Here is a 21,039-nt window from a genome sequence, read left to right on the forward strand (position 1 = left end):
TGGAACTTTCTCAAAGCTGGTTATTGTATAATCTGAGTTTTATTTAGTTTTTAAATATTTAATTACTTAGCTTTTAGCTCTCAAATAATCTACAGACTTTTATATATGTATGTTCTCTTTAAAAAAACAATTATTAAGAAGTAATTTTTTTAATGATTATCTCAAGAACAGTTAGATGACATTAAATCCATTGGGACTGAAAAATTGTTTAAGTTAGAGACTTTAGTTATATTCATAGGGTAGGCTGAACTACTGTAATATTCACTCATGCAGGCAATGGCACTTAAACACAATAGAATTTTATGTTTCACTCATATGACTGCCCTAGGTGTGCGTTTACGTGGCGGGTGGTTTTTGAGGAGTCTCACTAAGGGACCCAGGCTGATAGTAGGCTCCCCCTTCTTGAATGCTTTACTTCCAAGGTTGCTCTAATCATCACTGTTTCAATCCACAGGAAGGGGGAAAGAGCATGAAGGAGAGCAGTTAGGCCTGGAAATGGCACACATCACTCTTTTTCACATCCCATTAGAGAAAACTTAGTCACACCATAGAATAAGAGAGGCTGAGACATGCATTCTAGTTAACTATGAAAAAGAAAGAAGATTTTGGTGGACATTTAACAGTTTTTATCACAAAGGTCATGAGCAACTACCTTTTTTTAAAATTTAATTTAATTTAATTTTTTTTTTGCAGTAACGCGGGCCTCTCACTGTTGTGGCCTCTCCCGTTGCGGAGCACAGGTTCCAGATGCGCAGGCTCCAGACGCACAGGCTCAGCGGCCATGGCTCACGGGCCAAGCCGCTCCGCGGCATGTGGGATCTTCCCGGACCGGGGCACGAACCCGTGTCCCCTGCATCGGCAGGCGGACTCTCAACCACTGTGCCACCAGGGAAGCCCCGCAACTACCTTTATAATGTGTGTTGACTTTCCTTTTTTCAGTTCTAACACAGATGCATTCATTAGACTGAATGAAAGTAAACTAGCTTTTGTCCTTGTTAATAGTAAATGATGTCTACTGTGAGTTCTTACTTTACTGAGCATCTAACCTTAGAACCACAGTGAACTCTGGTTGTCTTAATTTTTTAAAGTAAGTTGCCAGCAGCAATTCCTAAATGAGATAGCTAATGCTTATAAGTTCAGTAAGTAATCTGTAGATTCCTTCAACTTTAGAGCCTCCAACCCAAATATACATTGATATTTGCAGAGTACAATGGTGACAATGACTCAATGACTCCTTAGAAGTTATAAATACCTTTTTTTGTTACAAATACCTTTTTTTTTTTTTTAATTAAAGAGGCATAGGGCTTCCCTGGTGGCGCAGTGGTTAAGAATCCTCCTGCCAATGCAGGGGACATGGGTTTGAGCCCTGGTCCAGGAAGATCCCACATGCCGCGGAGCAACTAAGACCATGCACCACAACTACTGAGCCTGCACGCTAGAGCCCGCAAGCCACAACTACTGAGCCTGCATGCTACAACTACTGAAGCCCGCGCGCCTAGAGCCCGTGCTCTGCAACGAGAGAAGGCACTGCAATGAGAAGCCCGTGCACTGCAACGAAGAGTAGCCCCTGCTTGCCGCACCTAGAGAAAGCCCACGCACAGCAACAAAGCCCCAATGCAGCCAAAAAAAAAAATAAATTAAATAAATAAATTTATTTTTAAAAAACAAAAACAAAGAGGCATGTTAGGCCTCTAAGTTTTCTTGCATACAGCACTGTTAGTTTCCTATTTTCATTTTGTTTTGACAGTTCTAGTGAGGGCATCTCAATGTGTCTTTGACAGTGTAGAGAGAGAGATGACATGAAAAATAATATCACATTTACTTAATGTTTCCCCATTGTATGTAAGATGCTGTTCACAGGGAGGTCATTACCCTGTATAAATAGAAGTCTCTAGTTCTTGGAGGGTGCTGTGCCACTGTTAGGAAGCCTTCTGAAAATAGTTATATTTTTTGCTAGGCTTTTGCCCTTCTGTCTCTAACCAGTAGTATATATGCTAATCATCTAGGGATTTTTTTCCAAATAAGTCTGGACCCCACTTACAAGAGTCCGATTTGGTAGTTTTGTGATTAGGCATATTTATTTTGAAAAATCTCCTCAGGCCTAGGTATCTCTCAGGCACAGGTATCTCTCAGGCACATCCTGATTAGAATTAACATCTTAGAACTTATTAAATGATAGTCTAGTCAGAACTAAAATTACTGAAATATCTATTATGATTTATATATACACTATGATTTATTAAAGAATCATAAACTTAACCTCTTATTAGAGTAATGAAGAGTTAGACAGTAAACTTCAGTAAGTAATCTGTGGATGTTTTAATAATTTTAAGGGGTAATTTAAGCTTGACTAAGTAATGACAAAGAATTATTTTACGCAGGAAATATTCAATATCTTAATATTTTTGGATCACCTTTTACAAGAGTGCATCGTTTAAAAATTTCTACGCATCATAAAATAGTGAAACTAATGTTACATGTTTCTAAATATTAGCCTATAAGGATTTCAAGCCTTTTGGAGAATAACAAGTGCATTTTTCTTAAGTATGATTTTTGTTTCCTTCCATTTAGAGTTCAGCAGTGCCTAAGACCTGGGTTTCAACAGACCACCTCTCCATTGTATGGTAAGTTAATATAACTTATTTTGGCAATTTTTGGTGGTCCTTTCATCAATGAATTGATTGGTTAGTTAGCTTTCTTAGAGCTTTATCCATAAATAAATAAGGATTTGGGAGAAAGATTAACTTAGGGGTTTAGAACTTCAGCCTTTGTTCTTGTCTCAGTTTAACCAAGGTGTCCTTGACAACCTATAAAATCATCTCCTGAAGAACCAGTAGCATCAGTCTCAAATGATAATGTCAGAATTTTAGAATTTGTCATAGCTGGGCAGAATCAAAGATACTTGTGGTAGGACTTTCTGAGCTCTTGGCCAATCACCAAACTCGGGCTTGATTAATGCAGCATTGCCTATTCTAGAGCAGCACATGGAAAACCAAGTAGGAATTAGATTTACCCTTAATATAAATAAAGAAATAGGTTAAATAAGGGTCAAGAAATACATAAATCCTAGTATTTTATCTCTGTATGCATTGGCTTAAAGATTCTCTTTTCATCTTCCTCTGGCTGTGCAATCAGTAGTGTTTGCAAGAACCACAACAGTTCAGACCTATGAAGGTGGAGCAGACAATATGTCTGTATTTGGGGTAGACAGGAAGATTTAGGGAAGACGGGGGCCTGACACTTATACTCTCAAATATCCAGGAAGATTTAATTTACTTTATTTTTATAGGTTTCAGCTTTAAGATGTATGCTTAATAATGATAATTTGTTAAATAATTTTAGAGTTTGTAGCATTAAAGGAAATTCATATATTCCATTAAATAATAGAATTATTTATGTTTGTATTAAAAGTATATTTTTAAAGAAAGTTTCATTTGTAACATTTATCTTATTCTTTAGGTGTAAACAATTACAATTGACCACAATTCGAGCATTCTTTGATCTTATTGATGCTGCTACTAAACAAGTATGTATTTTTAAACTAAAAGTTATTTCAGTGAAGTAAAAGCTTTTGTTAGAGCAGTGATAGATTTAATACATTTTTTTACTTTGATGAAAATAGAAGCCTACACCTTATATTGACTGTAATTAGTTTGAAAATGGAAATATCTGTATTTTTATCTGTAATCTTTGATAACTATTAATAATTAAGAATGCAATAAAAATGAAAAAGTGAAAGAATACCTTAAATCTTCCTCAGTTCTTCCCCTTTACTGTTTAAAATTTAATATATGTCCTTCTGACTTTTTGTTTTTTTACCTTAAGGGAAATACTTATTACAAATATCCTTATGCAGTAGGATCAAAATATCTACATTCATTGAATAACACAAGCTCACCAGAACTTAAATTATGTACTTCTAGAGTCAAACCTTTTCTGTATTGATATTTTACATATAAACTCTCCCAACTAGTGATTTTCTAAGTTGTTCAGTTAGCAGGATACCTGGAAATCATATTACTCATTCATCTCTTTCTTGTCTGCCAGCAGATAAATAGTAATGGGCACCAAGGATTTCAGCAAAATTCAGAGAATTCTATTAACTTAATTTTTTTTTTCCCTGTGAATTGGGAACAGATTGCCATTATTCATCGTAAGCAGCCTTTCACCTCAGGTCACTTTGCAGTGCATCACTGTTCCATAGAAGCATGTTTTGAGAACTACAACTCTGGCTTCTCCTTTTGGAGAAAACGTTCCTTGTATTTTTGGTAATTTTTTCCATTATGGCATATATTTTTGGATTGTTTTTCCTGGAGGCCCCAGTTCTTTGAGAGACTATTATGTGTGGCTTCTTTCTCAGCAAATCTCTGGGTAATGCTTCCTTATCATTGTGTCTTAACCTTGCTCCTAAGCATTCTCTCTTAGGAGTAGGGTAATGTCTATATTTTTTTCCTTAACCCTTCAGGAAGCTGCATAACTATTATTAGGGAGAGATAGATATTTAGCTCTCTCCTGAAGAATGCAGTAAAAGAGAGACACAAGTTGATCTGTTTTACCACATTTTAAACCACAAGGTACCATATTTAAGTTAGTATATTTATTAAAGTAAATCAGCTTCATAGAGTTAACACTGTTAACATTGGAATCATGGAGTCATGGAATGTAAATGTTTTTCAGTTTTTCAGCCTTGTTTTAATTGTGACTCTATCGCCAATGTGTTTAATCTGTTCAACTATATACAACAGTAGAATCAATTAAAATTTGTATTTGACCAGTTTGTATTTTAAATGACATTTGGTAGGTTTAGGAAAAAACCCCATTTCAACTAATGAAGAACAGGTGAATCTCAGGTATATTATTTAAAAATTATACATCAAACTAATTTTAACAAATCAAATCTTGTTTTCCATTAAATTCTAAGGTAAGAAAATGCTAATACTAGCATGTAATAAATTATAATTCTGGATGGATAAGTATTTTACAGATACATTTTAAGGGACAAATGAGAAATTTTTGACTAATACTGCTAAGAATCAAAATAATATGAAACTGAGCTCTCTTTCCCAAACTCAGTGTGTATGATATACTAAACTAAATATTAGACAATAAAATGTTAGGATATGATTCCTACTCCTCAAGAAGCATATAGTTGAGGAGGAGAAACAAACATATATACAGGGAAACTAACTCAAAACATAGTTAGTCCCATGTTAAGTACTTAGAACAGTGCCTGGCCCACAGTAAATAACTGTTGGCTCTTATTAGTATTACTTGAAACAAAGTTTCATTAGGTCATCACAGTGGATATAAAAGGATACAGAATGTATCAATGTTCTTTCTAGATAACTCAAAATCCCAAGAAGAAATTGTCAGTTTTGAATCACCACTTCATAAGACACCCAGCAAAACACTTTGAGGAAAATCCATCAATAATTTCTGACTTAACAGGTCGGTAGTAATAGCATGTTTTAATTTTAAGTAGAGTTTTGAGTATTATTTTTAGGTAAATTTGTCATTAGCAGACAAATTCTTTGAAACTGTAATGCTTCAGGTATTATAATCCTATTATATTTTATTAATTTCCCTATGCTGGTTTCTTATGAGGTTCTTGGCTAAGGAGGGGAAAAGTAAAAAATGTAAAAGCAAAAAGATGTTGCTGATAAAATTTTGTACTGAAAATAACATGACAGTAGAAAAATTTAAAAGCGTTAAATGTCTCTATTCTCCTGACAGCCACGTAAAATAAATTTTGTATTATTCTTGACTTAGTTTCTCAGTATCATTCTTCAGTCTTTCGGTTTAACAGCATATCTTTTGCTGGTACATTTTGTTTTTATATGTCTCTGTCATGCTCTACTTAGTTTGGAAAATGAAATATTTGTTTTCTTCTGTTGATACTTCTTAGAGTTAGACATCAGAAAGATTTTAAATGCTTTACATGATCTGAATGCTCCTTGGTGATGAGCATATAGAGAACATCTCATTAGATTTTCTATTTTAAAATAGCCAGTGTTCAGGAAACTGCTTCTTTTTCAAATCCTGTTGTGATTGAGAAGGATTCAGTAAAAGAAATCACTTAATGTTTTTTAAAAAGCCAAACAAATTAATTTCTTTTACCTTAGGGACATCTATGTGGGTTCCAGTAAAAGTGTCCAAATGGACCTATGTGGCTTACAATGTAAGTATACCACCAATGGATTTAAAATTTTTTTTCAAGAATATTTTAGTATTTATTTTTCAAAGCTAGACTTTTTAAAGAAGTTAACGTTATTTTCCCATACTAAATCAGTTTAGTAATAATCCCTTAATATCTAGTCTGTTCAATTTTCCAGTTTTATCATAACTGTCAAATTTTTTGTTGTTTCTTTGTTTTCCAGTTTGTTTAAATCAGGGTACAAACAAGGTGTACGTATTATTTGTTGATATGTCTCTTATTCCTCTTTTAATATCTAATACTTCCTTCACCCTTTTTTTTCCTTGCAGTTTATTTGTTGGAAAAAAAAAAAAAAAAACCTAGTCATTTGTCCTATAGAGTTTCACACAGTCTTGATTTTGCTGATTGCACTCCTGTAATGTCATCCAGTATATTCCTTTCCCTACTCTTTCCTGTGACTTGGTAGCTGGATCTTGGATCTAGATGCTTCATCAGATTCAGGTTTTTGTTTTGTTTTTGTTTTTACTAGACTCTCTCTCTTTTTGTGATGTTAGCAGCTATTGATGAAGAAGGCCTAGAGTCATTAATAGGGAGTACAAAAGCAATGAGACTCCAATTATTCCTTCTTCATTTATTAACTGAAACACTATATAGAAAAACTTCTCATCTACTAAATTTATCAAAAGTAGAACAAATTACAAAGGAAAAAAATGATAATTCTTTGGATCTTATATTTACTGGTTTTTAGAGTAGTGAGTTGGCTCACAAACACCCTCCATCAGGGACCATAAGATGTTTTGGGGGGGTTTTCCTCCAGTGTTATTATGAGCTTAAACATTTTTGTGTTTCTGTCTAAACTAAAATACTAAAATTGTTCTATCTTTGATACTAAAATTGCTATTAAAACTGTTCTGTCCTTGACCAGTGGAAGCCATTTCAAGGTAGGCTCCTGAATCTTTTTGATATAGCTGCTCTTTAGTTGTCTTTGATATTTTCCTCACTGTCTAGTATGAGAAAGTATTTTAGCTCATTGTGTATCATCTCCCGTCCCAGACCTTGAATCTGCTTTTTCTCAAAGAAGCTCTTCCTATTGTTTGGGAAACAGTATCTGCAAACCATAATTTGGGAACTAGAGATGTTTATGGCTAGTAAGTTAGCATTTCTAAGGCCTTTTCAGTAAACAGAGCTAAGAAATGTATTTTATCTTGGTCATAAGGCCAAAAACCAAACCCAAACAAAAAAAACATGCATTCATCCTGATACTTCCAAGACAAATTCAGGTCTACAGAGTTTATACCTGATCTATCTTGCATCTGTATCTTCTTCCCATTCCTAGATTATTGGTTCTCAACAACACCAAGAATGATAGAATTAAAATAATTAATTAGAATAATCATTCATTACTTTATCTGAATTTTTGAATGATGAAATTATCTACTCATAATTTATTGTGTTTTCCCTCTTTTTTTAGGAATCTGATAAGATATATTTTACATTTCCCCTTGCAAATCATAGAAAAATCTACACTCATGTCTATTGTCAGAGCACCATGCTGGTAAGATAATTGATACACTTTATGTAAATTTAAAAGGCTAACTGTTGTTTATTTTTAAGATTCAACTAGTATCTAGTAGGTATCATCTTTAGCTATGAACTATTATTAAATCTAATTAGTTGAAAAACATTTATCTGGAACAGAGAGTATTGATTGAAAAGTACTAATCAAAATGCTTCTGTAACTGATAATATATCTATACTATTAGCTTGTACCTTTGCCTCTAGTTTAGGTTTTTCTACTTTAGTTTCACTATGTTTAGGTTGAAGGAATTCAGTTCAGAGCTCCTTTAATTCTAAAATTCTATTAGTATTTTAAAGAATAGATATATTTAAGCAAAGCTATCCTTTGTTTTATAAAGTAAATCCTGTTTTTCCCATGGCTTCCATACTCAAATTTGCAGTACTTTTTATACCAAATATTCTCTAAAATAGTATAGTAACTTTTTGTTAACAGTGTTGTCTAGACTTACAGTATCAGTATGATGATTTTGTTTGTGTATTTCTTTTTAATGAGTACCTACTATGCTAGAAATATGTTAGATGCTTTAGCATGCTTTTGTTATATTAGGTCTGTTTAAGTAATAATTTATCAGCACTTCTTACTTTCAGGAATTTGTTTGGGTTCCTTTCTCTCCATTCTGATTTTTTTCCCCTCATGTCCTAGGATTCTTCACTTTATATTTGCATCTTTCATAATTTAAGTTCCCTCGTTTCCCTTTTGTTGGATTATTTGTATTTTTTAGGACTAGGATCTAATATATTACTTAGTTGGTTGATACCACCATTTGATATATAGTAAAGTCTTCAGAAAAGATGGTAGGCAGGCACTGTGGGCTAGGTGCTAATGAATACTAATTTTAGTGGAATTGCCACAGTTTTGCATCTCTCACCAGAGACAGACTACCATCTCTCAGCCTAAAATTTGGATGGGTAGTTTATCCCAAGAGAATCTGGCCCTGAGAGTGATGGCTTAAAATATCCACACTCCTACTAAATTCCAAATCAGAATGTCAGTATTATATTGAGAAAAATCCTTGCCAAAGTGCAAATTATCCATTTGGCTTATTGGAGGATCCCTTTTCTGTAATTAAGGTCCATGGGTGAAGTATTACTAGTCACGTGGAGAATTTGTTTTAAATGTTTTCAATTTTTATCACAGAAGTTTTCAAACATACAAAAGTAGAGAGAGAATATAATAAATTCTTACTTAACCATCACACAGCTTTAAGAGTTATCAATATTCTGCCATTCTTACTTGATTTATCCCTTCCTCACTTTTTTTGAGTGAAGCATTTTTAAAGCAAAATCCAGGCATTTTATCAATATATATTTCAGTATGTTTTTATAACAGATAAGAATTTTACATATTATTATAATACTAATAATATTATATAATAATAATATTATTATATTATTTTATCCAACAAAATTAATTACTTATTCCTTAATATCATGTGGTATCCAGTCCATGTTCAATTTTCCTCTGTTCATTTAAGTTTTAAGTTAGCTTGTTTGAATCAGAATCCAAAAAGTACATACATTGCATTTGATTCATATGTCCTATGTCTTTTTTTAACAGCCCCCTCTTTTTTTCCCCCATGCCATACATTTGTTCTGGGTTTAGTTGATTGTATTCTTGTGGTATCTTTTAACATGTATTTCTAGCCATTGTTTTGTGTAAACTGGTAGTTAGATCTAGAATCTTGAATAGATTCATTTATTTATGGTATGAATGTTTTATAAGTAGAACTGCGTACTTATCATATCGGGAGGTATATAATATCTGGTTGTCCCACTTTTAGTGACAAAAATCAGTGGACTGATATATCAGTGGACTCAGGTCATATTGGCATGATCCATTCATTATAAAGTTCCTAGTCAGTCTTTCACCTAATGATTTTAGCAGCCATCGAAGACATATTTTTTACTGTAGATAGATTTTTTTTTGGATCTGTAAATTTTATAATCAAGTAGCATTTTCTTTTCTGTGCACTTCAGGAGTTAGTAAATTCTGAGTGACTTTTTCTAAGATTTTTAATACAAGTTTTAAAATTAGCTGAGTGAGGGGTGTTTACTAGATGACCTGAAATTGTTCTTTGACACCTTCTAGGTTATAACAACATGGTGTTTTAGGGTGGATTTGAATAATACTTTATTCAGTCTGTTAGTGAATGAATCAGAATCCCCTAGACACCAAAGTAAGTAGTGTGCAGTATTGGCAATTTTCATAATAAGGGCTGTCTTTGAGTTGCAATAACTGCAAAAACCTATTACAAAAGTGAGTTGGATCTTGAGAGGTTGCTAGATTCTCTTTGTCTAGGCTATGCAGATCTGTTCTGTTGCCTTGCTTTATAATGTCACGTGGTTGTTCTGGTAAACACAGGTAACTGATAAAAGAGTTTACTGAAGTATTTTGCCAGCAGTGGAGAGTAGAGAAATACCACATTGTGTTTGTTTTCTTTCAGCTTGCTTTTTTGAATTCTTGAAAAATATCTTAAGATTTTATTTAAGCTTGATGAGGGCAGAGGCTATGTCTGCTTGATTCATCATTTTTCTTGAGGGCTTAGCATAATTCCTTGGCCCTGGAATGGACTTTATAAATATTAATTGAATGAAAGGATTGATGTTTTTATTGTCCTGTCTGTATACTAAGGAAAAATATATGTAGCTGTCTCAGCAGTGTTCCTCATTCTCTTATGCTCTGGTAGGATTTCAGTTGGATCGTTAGATCTTGGAGCATTGCTCTTACTACTTCATTAAAAGTGAGAGTGAAGCTCTTGGGTCATACTGCTCTTAAATGACTGAAGCTGAATACGTAATATTGTTAAAATACCACAACCATCTCTGCAGCATTCCCAGTCTGCGCTAGTAAAGTAACAACTAGCTTTAGTCTTAAACCCTTGGAATTGTGCTTCAATCCAAGCACATTCTCAGTTGCATAAAAGTTATCTGCCTAGTAATCAAATGAGAACTTAAATGATAAACTAAAAAGCTGTACTTAGATTATTTTTAATTACTTGGCTCTGGATTTTTTTTTTTTTTTTTTCTGTTTGTGTGAAAGTCTACCTCTAGTTGTTCTCTTCTAGTTTTGTTAAAATATAGGTTACTTTCTATGTAAGTACCTAATTAAAGTGTGGACATTGCTGAACTCTAAAAGTGTTGGTTCAGAAATGAAAATTGCTTAACAGTATGCTGTGGAGAGATAACCTATCAGGTTACTCTCTCATACTGCTGCTCCAGGTTACTTGCTTTACCTGTCTATGTTGACATTAGACTTCTTTGCCTCACCTTGACCTGTTTGACTTTTGAGAACATTTTGAATACATTTCTAAACAATAAGTTGTTATTTTATGTTTCCATTGTGCCTACTGACCCTATCATAAACAGTGAAATGCCTGTTTTATATAATTATTTTCTACAATATTTAGTGTGTTTTATTTTGTGTTATTAATCAATAGGATACAAATAGCTGGATTTTTGGCTGCATAAACAGCACTTCTATGTGGTAAGTGTTTTGAACATAAGGCCCTCTGTTCATTTTTCTCAACATAAGATATACTCAAGTCACACTTTCAGAATAGCTTCAGATTTTTTTTTTTTTTTTTTCTGCGGTACGCGGGCCTCTCACTGCTGTGGCCTCTCCCGTTGCGGAGCACAGGCTCCGGACGCACAAGCTCAGCGGCCATGGCTCACGGGCCCAGCTGCTCCGCGGCATGTGGAATCTTCCCGGACCGGGGCACGAACCCGTGTCCCCTGCATCGGCAGGCGGACTCTCAACCACTGCGCCGGACTCTCAACCACTGCGCCACCAGGGAAGCCCCAGATATTTTTTTTTTTTAAAGCTTAATAGTTTGCTTTTTCTTTTTAATATAAATTTATTTCTTTATGGCTGTGTTGGGTCTTTGTTGCTGCGTGCAGGTTTTCTCTAGTTGCAGTGAGTGGGGGCTATTCTTCGTTTTGGTGTGCCAGCTTCTCATTGCAGTGGCTTCTCTTGTTGTGGAGCACGGACTCTAGGCGCACGGGCTTCAGTAGTTGTAGCTTGCGGGCTCTAGAGCGCAGGCTCAGTAGTTGTGGCGCACGGGCTTATTTGCTCCTCAGCATGTGGGATCTTCTGGACCAGGGATCGAACCTGTGTCCCCTGCATTGGCAGGAGGATTCTTAGCCACTGTGCCACCAGGGAAGTCCCACTTCAGATATTCTTAAGCTCATTTTGCTACTAAACTAAATTATAGTATTGATTTTAAAATTAAAAATAAAGAAAATTAACATACTAGTAATTTTTGCAAACATTGATAGTTGGTTGCTAGGAAAAACTACGTTTTGTTCCCCAAAGGACTATGTGGATAAAGTGTATTGTGTTAGACCTATTAGACTTGAGTTCATTAGAACTGTCTTTGGTAGGTCTACAGATGGTTTCTTTTTGCTCTGAAGCTCATTTTTAATTTATAATACTTTAATATATTTGTCCTTTAATTATATTTTCATATTTATTTCCAAGCCGGCAAGGGGTTGATTTATCATGGAAAGCTGAACTGCTGCCAACAATTAAGGTAAATTGTGGATTTAGAATGTTAATATCCAGGTGAAAAAATATTTGAGCATATAGGCATGTACAGTATGGTCTTTGATTAATTCTAGGTATTAAATAAACTTGAAATTTGCTAATATACATTTTAGAAATATTTTCTCTGGAAATACATTTAATGGAGAATAACATGCAATTATTTTTTAGCTTTCAGAGGTGAAAACTATAAGTCATCAATCCTAAATAAAATTAAATCTATATGTTATAGCATCATACTAAGAGATAGATAAATTTTTAAGATTCAATTTGAGGGTTTGTTTGGAATGGTCTGTCTTAAAATATTAAGTTGAATATACTCAGAATTCATTTTGGGGAGGACCTACAGTAGGGAAGTAAGCATCTCAAAAAGACACAAAGCAATTTTCAGTTTCAGTGTCATCTGTGGTTAAGCACTTCAGTAACTATCTACTTGTATATAGTACTCCATGGAATTTATTTAATAATTGTTAATGATTTCCTTAAGCAACTGTGGTAGGTCAGCACATCTTTACAAAAGGCTAATTTGCACACTCACAAAATCTATTGTTGAGAAAATAAAACAGTTCTAAAATTTGATGAAAATATCTGTTCTAATTTTCAAATTGTATTTATTATAACTGATAACCATATGCCAGTTGATAGTTTTTAGTCTTCAAGTAAATCTATACTTTAGAATGTATTGTCATGATGAATACTATATTCATAGGGTTGAATGTGAAGTCCTCTGGTTGGTCCCAGTCATCTCCCAACTCCAGTTATTTATTTGTGCTCATGAATGTTTATTTATCTGTATGTTTAGTCAACTCTGTCCTATACCAATGAGAGGAATGATGACAGGATGAATAATTGCAAGTCACTTACACTTGACTTTGGAATGATTGCAGTTATTTTTTGTGTCACCTTGGTCAGTCTTACTTTGTGCATGTTCATTCATGTGGCTTTGTATTGATAAGACAAATAAGTGATTTGACTCATAAGAACATTTTTAAGGTCTCTCACTAGTTCTATCCTAACTGTCTAGGCAGGAGCAAAGCAAAAACAGAAGTATTAGGGTATACTTACTGATCAATCATTCATAAGATATATTAAATATTTCCTTGAATTTCCAGTTTGGATATCCTTTCCAGTCTGTAATTTAAGAGTTAGGAAGAAATAAATCATAAAAAACCCGATAAAATGTTACTTTGCTACTATTTTTAAAAAATTATTTCTTAAATCATAATATCCTTTTTTTTTTTTAAGTCTCAAAGATTTAACAATGTATTCGTCTAGTTTTAGACCCCTGTGTTGTTTTTTCTAAGTGTAAGAAACAGCTGTCTGAGTAGTAGAACAAGTTCTTCCAGCTGATTACTCTTTTTTTAATTTATTTATTGTATTTATTTAATTTTGGCTGCGTTGGGTCTTCGTTGCTGCGCGCGGGCTTTCTCTAGTTGCGGCGAGCGGGGGCTACTCTTCATTGCGGTGCGTGGGTTTCTCATTGCGGTGGCTTCTCTTTGTTTTGGAGCATGGGCTCTAGGCACGCGGGCTTTAGTAGTTGTGCATGGGCTTAGTTGCTCCGTGGCATGTGGGATCTTCCCGGACCAGGGCTTGAACCCATGTCCCCTGCATTGGCAGGCGGATTCTTCACCACTGCGCCACCAGGGAAGCTCCAGCTGCTTACTTTTTATAGTGGATACTAGAAGAAAGTGCCAGGCGGCAGTAAAAGCCTACTGGAATTTAGGGGGAAAAACTGGAAGAGAAAAGTTAGAAAATGAGGATTATAATACTCTGCTATCTTAAGCATTCTCAGTTGAAAAGGATTATAATTATTAAATGCAAATAAACTTTTCCATTGTAATTAAAATTAAAATTATATATATGTGTGTTAGCCCATTTATAAAAAGGACACAAAATTATTTTGCTATGAAGTTGAAGGGAAAGGAAAGATTGAAGTGAAAAAATCTTGTGGGTTTTATTCATATTTATATCATCTCAACAAAGGTAATGTAAGATGAGAATCATACCACCTTTGGCACCTCTGATGACTGAACTGTTAATAAATAGATGGAATCCTCCAGCAAAGCACTTGTAAATTCGGTTTAGGGCCTTAACAACATCAGTCACATGGAACTTTTCTGTCATGGTACAATGAAGACAGAAACCACAGCAGACCAACAATTGGGTAAGCCCAAATGGACTTATTGCTAAAAACAAACAAAACAATTAACTTTGAAAAGAAATCTAAGTTAATAAGAAAAATTACCTAGTCACTATTGTGCCTAGATCATACTTTAGCACCACAGCTTTGCCCTACACACGGCAGCAGAACTTGAAGGGTTTCTGACATCCAAACGCTGGTGTTTGATTTTCTGTGTGTGTTGCCTCAGCATTAAGGTCATTTTACCCTTAAAACACTGAAAAATTTCCAAACTTCATATTAACCTTACCTGTCAGTGTAACAATTTCATGAATATTATCTTCCCAAATTCCTACTGACATTGTAACTATATGGGAACTTAACTTTATAAGTAAATGTATTTTGACACACTGATATCTTTTTAAAGTATTCTGATCCTAAAAAAAAAATTCTTGAGGAAAAAAATTATTCTTGAGAATAAATAACAAAAGTTCTCAGTGGATAGCTACACAGAGTAACCATGGTTCTTTCTAATTAATTTATCTTTCATATTGTCTACCACCTGTCTGGTTGGTTTCAGTTGCCTTTAACTTTGGTTTCTGTGGCTCTCTTAAGGCCCTTTAATTTACATTGGAATATGTAAGTGTGTTGCAGAGACTTTGCTGACTAAGTTGAGGTGCAGTCCAGGAGTTTAACAAGCGCTCCCAGGTGAATCTGGTCAGGTTGTTTGAGGACCACTCGTTGACAGTTCTCTTTAGAACCTCTATCCAACTTGCCCACATTGGTGCTTCGGAAGAACAGTGGAGAGTATTAAGTGCAGAAATTTGTTAATGTACACGGATTGTCACAGCATATAACTACTCACACCCTCGCCACATCTGCTGTCAGGAAAAAAAAATAAAAGACTTGAAAACTGTATTTGGTGGCCTGGGTTTTCATTAGGTAGACCAGTCTCCAATCTGTTCATTCCTCAAAATATGGACTGTAAGATAAGGTCTTTAGTTTTAAGAAAAGAATAGATGCTCATTTGGTGAGGTGCATTGTTAGACTTACTGTGTTCATGTCACTTACTGAGTAAGTTCCAGGGAATGATGTTCATACACATCATTAGCCAGCAACTGTTTATTACTTGGGCTAGATCAGAATCATTTGAGATTAAGTTGTAATTCTTCCATCATATTGAGCATCCATTCATTCATCAACTATTGAATGCTCTTTGTCATATACTACCAAGATAACTAGAAATCATACTGTAACATTATACAAAACAAGTAGACAAATTGTAAGAAACATCAAATCTGGAAATAGTTACGTAAAATAATTAAATTTAATGTTAAATGTCATTTATCTTACATGAAGGGATACAGTTCAAGGAATATTTTTGGCAGTCCATATTTACATAATTATTAGAAATTTGACCTTCAGCAGGCTTATTGACCTGAAAATGTAAACATGGGCATTTTATGAAGTACTGAGCATAAAGTTTGAAGTCAGTTTTTTCATGACTTACTAGGTAAGAAATAAATGTTTGTAATTTATCTTTCTTTTAACATGCTTTAAGCTCTATATATCCTGAGAAATAAAATCAGCTTTTTTTCATCCTTTTTTAGTCTCTGACGTTAAGACTTCAAGACTATCCATCTTTGTCTCATCTTGTTGTTTATGTACCATCTATTCATGGAAGTAAGGTAACAAACAAATTAAGGTTGTTTTCAGAATGTTTTGGGATACTCATGCTAAATATTTAAAATTATTTTGTGATGAATTCTTCTGCTTAGGGCTCATCTGAAACAGTGGCCAGGTTGGTGATCCACCTAAGACTGTTTAAAGCATTAGGATCATCTACTCTAACTTGAACTAAGCAGAATAAATCCAAGTCTCTTTGTTTCAAGTGGGAATTAGTTCTACTTTATCAGTCTTTCAAAATCTGTTAATTATTTGTTTTTCTTTTTGTTTTTGTTTTTGCGGTATGCGGGCCTCTCACTGTTGTGGCCTCTCCCCTTGTGGAGCACAGGCTCCGGACGCGCAGACTCGGCGGCCATGGCTCACGGGCCCAGCCGCTCTGCGGCATGTGGGATCTTCCCGGACCGGGGCACAAACCCGTGTCCCCTGCATCGGCAGGCGGACTCTCAACCACTGCACCACCAGGGAAGCCCCCAAATCTGTTAATTATTGAGTACTCTTTTATGTGCAAGACTATGTGCCAGGAATTATAGGAGGCACACAAATGAGAAAGACATGAACCCTGTTCTCAAAAAGCTACGTACTGTTGGGCAGCGGGAGAGAAATATATTTGGTGGCCAGGGAAAGGGTGAGAATGAAAGAGTTATCCAAAATGTATAAAACAAATCAGAATATAGCAAATCCATGAAAAGTGTTAAAGGGGGAGATATCTCTGATTGATGAAATAAAAAAAGGCATTATTATGAGGTGATATTTAAAATTGCCTTAAAGGATAGTTAGGGTTTTTATAGGTAGAATGAATATTCTAGACCTGGGATATCTAATATAGGAGCCACTAGCACATGTAGCGATTTAAATTTAAATTAATTAAAATTAAAGTAAAAATTCAGTTCCTTAGTTGTATTAGCCACATTCCAGATGCTCAATAGTAACATCATTGCAGAAAGTTACAATAAACAGCACTGTTGAGACAAAGAAATAGTAAGATCCAAACATGGACAGTGTAGAGTACGTTTGGAAAATAGTGAATAAGTAAATAGTAGTTTTAAAAGGATGGCTACCATGGGTAGAATAGTAGTGGAAGAAAAGTCTGGAAAAGTAGTTAATGGCCATATTCTGGAGGGCCTTGATTGGAAGATTCAGGACTTTATAGAATTCAGGAGTCAGTAGAGAAGTGAAAGATTTTTCACCATAGTAGTAATGGGATCAGAGCTATTTATTTTGGAAAATGAATCTATTTATGGTATAGGATAGATTAGAAAAAGAGAGAACAGGCACCTCATATAGGATTATGAAAGCTTGTACTAGTGAAGTGGGAGTAGAAATAAAAGGATGGTGATTTTTGAGAGAAGTAGGCAGGGAAAGAAGATGGAGGTAAAAGACCCTCTACTCCCCTTTCCACATTTCACCCAGCAAACTTACCCTTCAAGATCTAGCAGAAGTGTCCCTTGTTTTCCTTTTCTAGACTACTCCAGTAACCTCTTACTTATTCCCAGGATATTTTGTTTATAACTTCTTTGAGGACTATATTATACCGAGTTATAATTTATTTGTTTATGTCTTTATTGCCATCACCATAGTATGAATTCATTCAGAGTAAGGACCAGATAGGTTTTACTCTACTTTGCATCCTCAACCTTTAGTGACTACCACATAAATGCTCAGAAAAGTGTTTCTTGAATGAGAAGGTTAATGAGATTTGGGGCCAATATCATAGGAAAATTTAAAGGAAAAAAGAAAAGGGGATGTAGTTAGGAGAAGTCTCAAAGATTGAGTCTCACGAGTACCTTGTAATGGATTCATTGTTTTGTTTTGCTTAGCTCAGGTGAGAGGTAATTCAGCATCTTCAATACTAAAAGCTCTCTTTAAGGGTTTTTCTTTCAGGTAAGTTGGTTTTGAATGAATTTAACATCTTCCCAAACTTGGAAAGGGCTTCCTTGGTTATTCCAAGAAATTAATGAGCGTTTCGCAAATAGCCAGTCTTAGTGGCCTAATAAATACTTAATGTGTCTTAACGCTCTTTGGAAAGTAACACTGCTGACTCTAGTGTTGCATACCCAATCTCACAAGGATGGTAACTTAGGCCTTTCATAATTTTTATGTGTCTGTTATAGCCCATCATCAGAAGGATACATATATTTAAATATATATATATATATATTTTTTTTTTTCCTGCGGCACGCGGACCCCCCACCATTGTGGCCTCTCCCGTTGCAGAGCACAGGCTCCGGACACACAGGCTCAGTGGCCATGGCTCACGGGCCCAGCCGCTCCGCGGCATGTGGGATCCTCCCGGACCGGGGCACGAACCCGCGTCCCCTGCATTGGCAGGCGGACTCTCAACCACTGCGCCACCAGGGAAGCCCAGGATACATATATTTAAATAGGCAGTTCAAAATTTTCTTAAGTCAACTAGTCATCTTAATATAGTTTTCCAAGTGTAAATGTGGAATTACTTGCATTTTTTGATGACGGAAAACAAAATAATTAAGTCCATTAGAAATTTACTTACATTGTATATTTCAGAGACAGACTCTTGAATTCTTTCTTTTTTGGGTAAGGGTTTATTCCATAAAGAAATGGCCAAATTTTTAAAGCAATAATAAAAGTTGTATTATTTTAAATACCTGTTAAAGTGATTTAAAATTGCTTCCCTGTCTCAGGCAATGTGTCACCCAAAGATACTTGTAAAAATATAATGAATTATCCTGTTGAATAAATGATTTCTCTATAACAGCTGTTTTCTGTAGTGAAAATATCTGACAGTGTTCTTTGCCTTCTAATTAAAGAGGGAAAAATAAAAGCAGAGCCCCTTAGTTTTTTTCTTTTATTCCCTCGTGTGTGTACATTCTCATTTTCCCTCATCTGTTTTTCATTTTCAAAAACAGTCAAAACTCCACCCAAGAGGCAAACAACGTAACACAGCTTAAAATACAATCCAAGGTGTAGTTACTGGAAAAGCCTAGGATAGACCCCACTGACTTTCCACTTATTGTAGACAGCAAACTACTTGCTAGCTACAGTTAGGCATCGGATTAATTTCTTCCTCAGCTCATATAAATAGATCAGAGTAATTTGGTTGGATTGTGGAAATGATTTTAATGAAACTGTTTTTATTGTAGACAGCTGAGAGCAAGGTTTGTTATGCCACTGTAGAAATGTTATTAGATAAGAAATGCCATTACAGAGATTGCAGTGATGCAGATGTCACATTTTAGGTTCACTTTTTTTGAGATAGTGTTTTTTTTTCCTTTGTACATAGTGAATCTCTTTGCCATTTATTATAATCTCTGTTTAGCCTGAAATAATCTTACATGAATAACATTAGCCATCTGTAGATGAATGGCAGTACGTCTCCAAAAGCCTTTTGTAGTCTAATTAGACTGCTGAAGCATACTAAATATGCAATTTTTGAAAAGATGTAACAAAATCACATTTCTTTTTGAGTATGAAAGAATTCAGAGATATATTACCTAAATTCTTAATTATCTTGAGTTAATCTTGGCTCTTAATGCTTTGATCCATCGTTTATGGTCCCTCTTCTATAAACACCTAAAACTAGCTGCAAGAAAACTTTGCTGTACATCTGCTCTTACAGAAATGACCCTCTAATAATTTATCTATTAAGTTAAGCTTTGTCACCAAATTCTCTTAGCTTAGCATCTCTCCTTGAGGAATTCATGCCCCCTAAATATAACCAGGGTTAGAGTGTAATAGATAATAAATAATACCTTCTTCAAAACTGAAGTTTATAGATTTTTGTTTTCTACTCAGATATCAAGTGAAGATATTTTACTATAAATTTAATTCTATTTTTTCCTAATAAATCAATGTTTTATATTCCAGTTTGTTGTAGATTGTGAATTCTTTAAAAAAGAGACAAGATCCATACAGCTTCCTGTAACTCATCTTTTTTCCTTTGGTAAGTACTTTGATTTTGGAAATCTTAAGAATTGCTTCTATTTTTAAGAGTGTTGATTTATTTTGCCAGTTAGTTGCAATAATGCAGAGCCCTAACATTAAGTGTTTTTGTGTATTTCAAGTGTAGTTCTTAGAATAACCACGTGATATGGCTTAGTGGTTTGATTTTTAAGTAGGCCAGCAATCATTTTCTGAGAAATGAACCTTATTTTTTTAATAGACTTTATTTATTTATTTAAATATTTATTATTTATTTATTTCATTTATTTTTGGCCACGTTGGGTCTTAGTTGCAGCACACAGGATCTTCGTTGAGGCACGCAGGATCTTTCATTGCGGCGCCCAGGCTCTTCGTTGTGGTACACGGTCTTCTAGTTGTGACGTATGGGTTTTCTCTCTCTAGTTGTGGTGTGCAGGCTCCAGGGCACGTGGGCTCTGTAGCTGTGGCGCACAGGTTCCGGAGTGTGTGGGCTCTGTAGTTTGCAGCATGTGTGCTCTCCAGTTGAGGCATGTGAGCTCAGCAGTTGTGGTGCGCGGGCTTAGTTGCTCCACGGCATGTGGGATCTTAGTTCCCTGACCAGGAATCGAACCCACGTCCCCTATGTTGTAAGGCGGATTCTTTAGCCCTGGACCATGAGAGAAGTCCCAGAAATGAACTTTAAAATAAACTTATCCATGATCATATACATTTGCAGGTAACTGTCTGTGTGTATGTGTTTTCACATGAACTTATACTACATATAGGCCCTTTTTATAAAAGGTTTATTCTAAGATATAAATTACTACCTGCCGTCTGAAGGTTTCAAGATTGCTCTAAATATTTCCCTTTTTTTTTTTTTTGTGGTAACATACACATAACTATTCCTTTAAATTTTATTTTGAAATAATTTTAGACTTACAGAAAAATCACAGAAAGAGTAGAGTTCCCACATAGCTCTCATTCACCTTAACATAAACGATAAAATTGTCAAAACTAAGAAATTAGCACTGGTACAATACTGTTAACTACAGTTTTATTTGGTTTTCATTGGATTTTCCACCAGTG

The 21,039-nt window shown here is 34.8% G+C and overlaps 1 protein-coding gene across 1 annotated transcript in view; it reads left to right on the forward strand.

The window, feature by feature from the left end:
- PGAP1 (post-GPI attachment to proteins inositol deacylase 1) overlaps positions 1-21,039 on the forward strand; it is a 70,357-nt gene that overhangs the window by 25,489 nt on the left and 23,829 nt on the right. The window contains exons 6-14 of the mRNA XM_082658110.1: positions 2,572-2,624; positions 3,460-3,526; positions 5,343-5,448; positions 6,123-6,178; positions 7,626-7,709; positions 11,170-11,216; positions 12,210-12,261; positions 16,002-16,079; positions 19,921-19,996. Coding sequence (XP_082514236.1) covers positions 2,572-2,624; positions 3,460-3,526; positions 5,343-5,448; positions 6,123-6,178; positions 7,626-7,709; positions 11,170-11,216; positions 12,210-12,261; positions 16,002-16,079; positions 19,921-19,996 — 619 coding nt within the window. The remainder of the gene's footprint in view (positions 1-2,571; positions 2,625-3,459; positions 3,527-5,342; positions 5,449-6,122; positions 6,179-7,625; positions 7,710-11,169; positions 11,217-12,209; positions 12,262-16,001; positions 16,080-19,920; positions 19,997-21,039) is intronic.

Source organism: Grampus griseus (assembly GCF_964374135.1).
Source record: "Grampus griseus genome assembly, chromosome: 7".
Taxonomy (NCBI): Eukaryota; Metazoa; Chordata; class Mammalia; order Artiodactyla; family Delphinidae; genus Grampus; species Grampus griseus.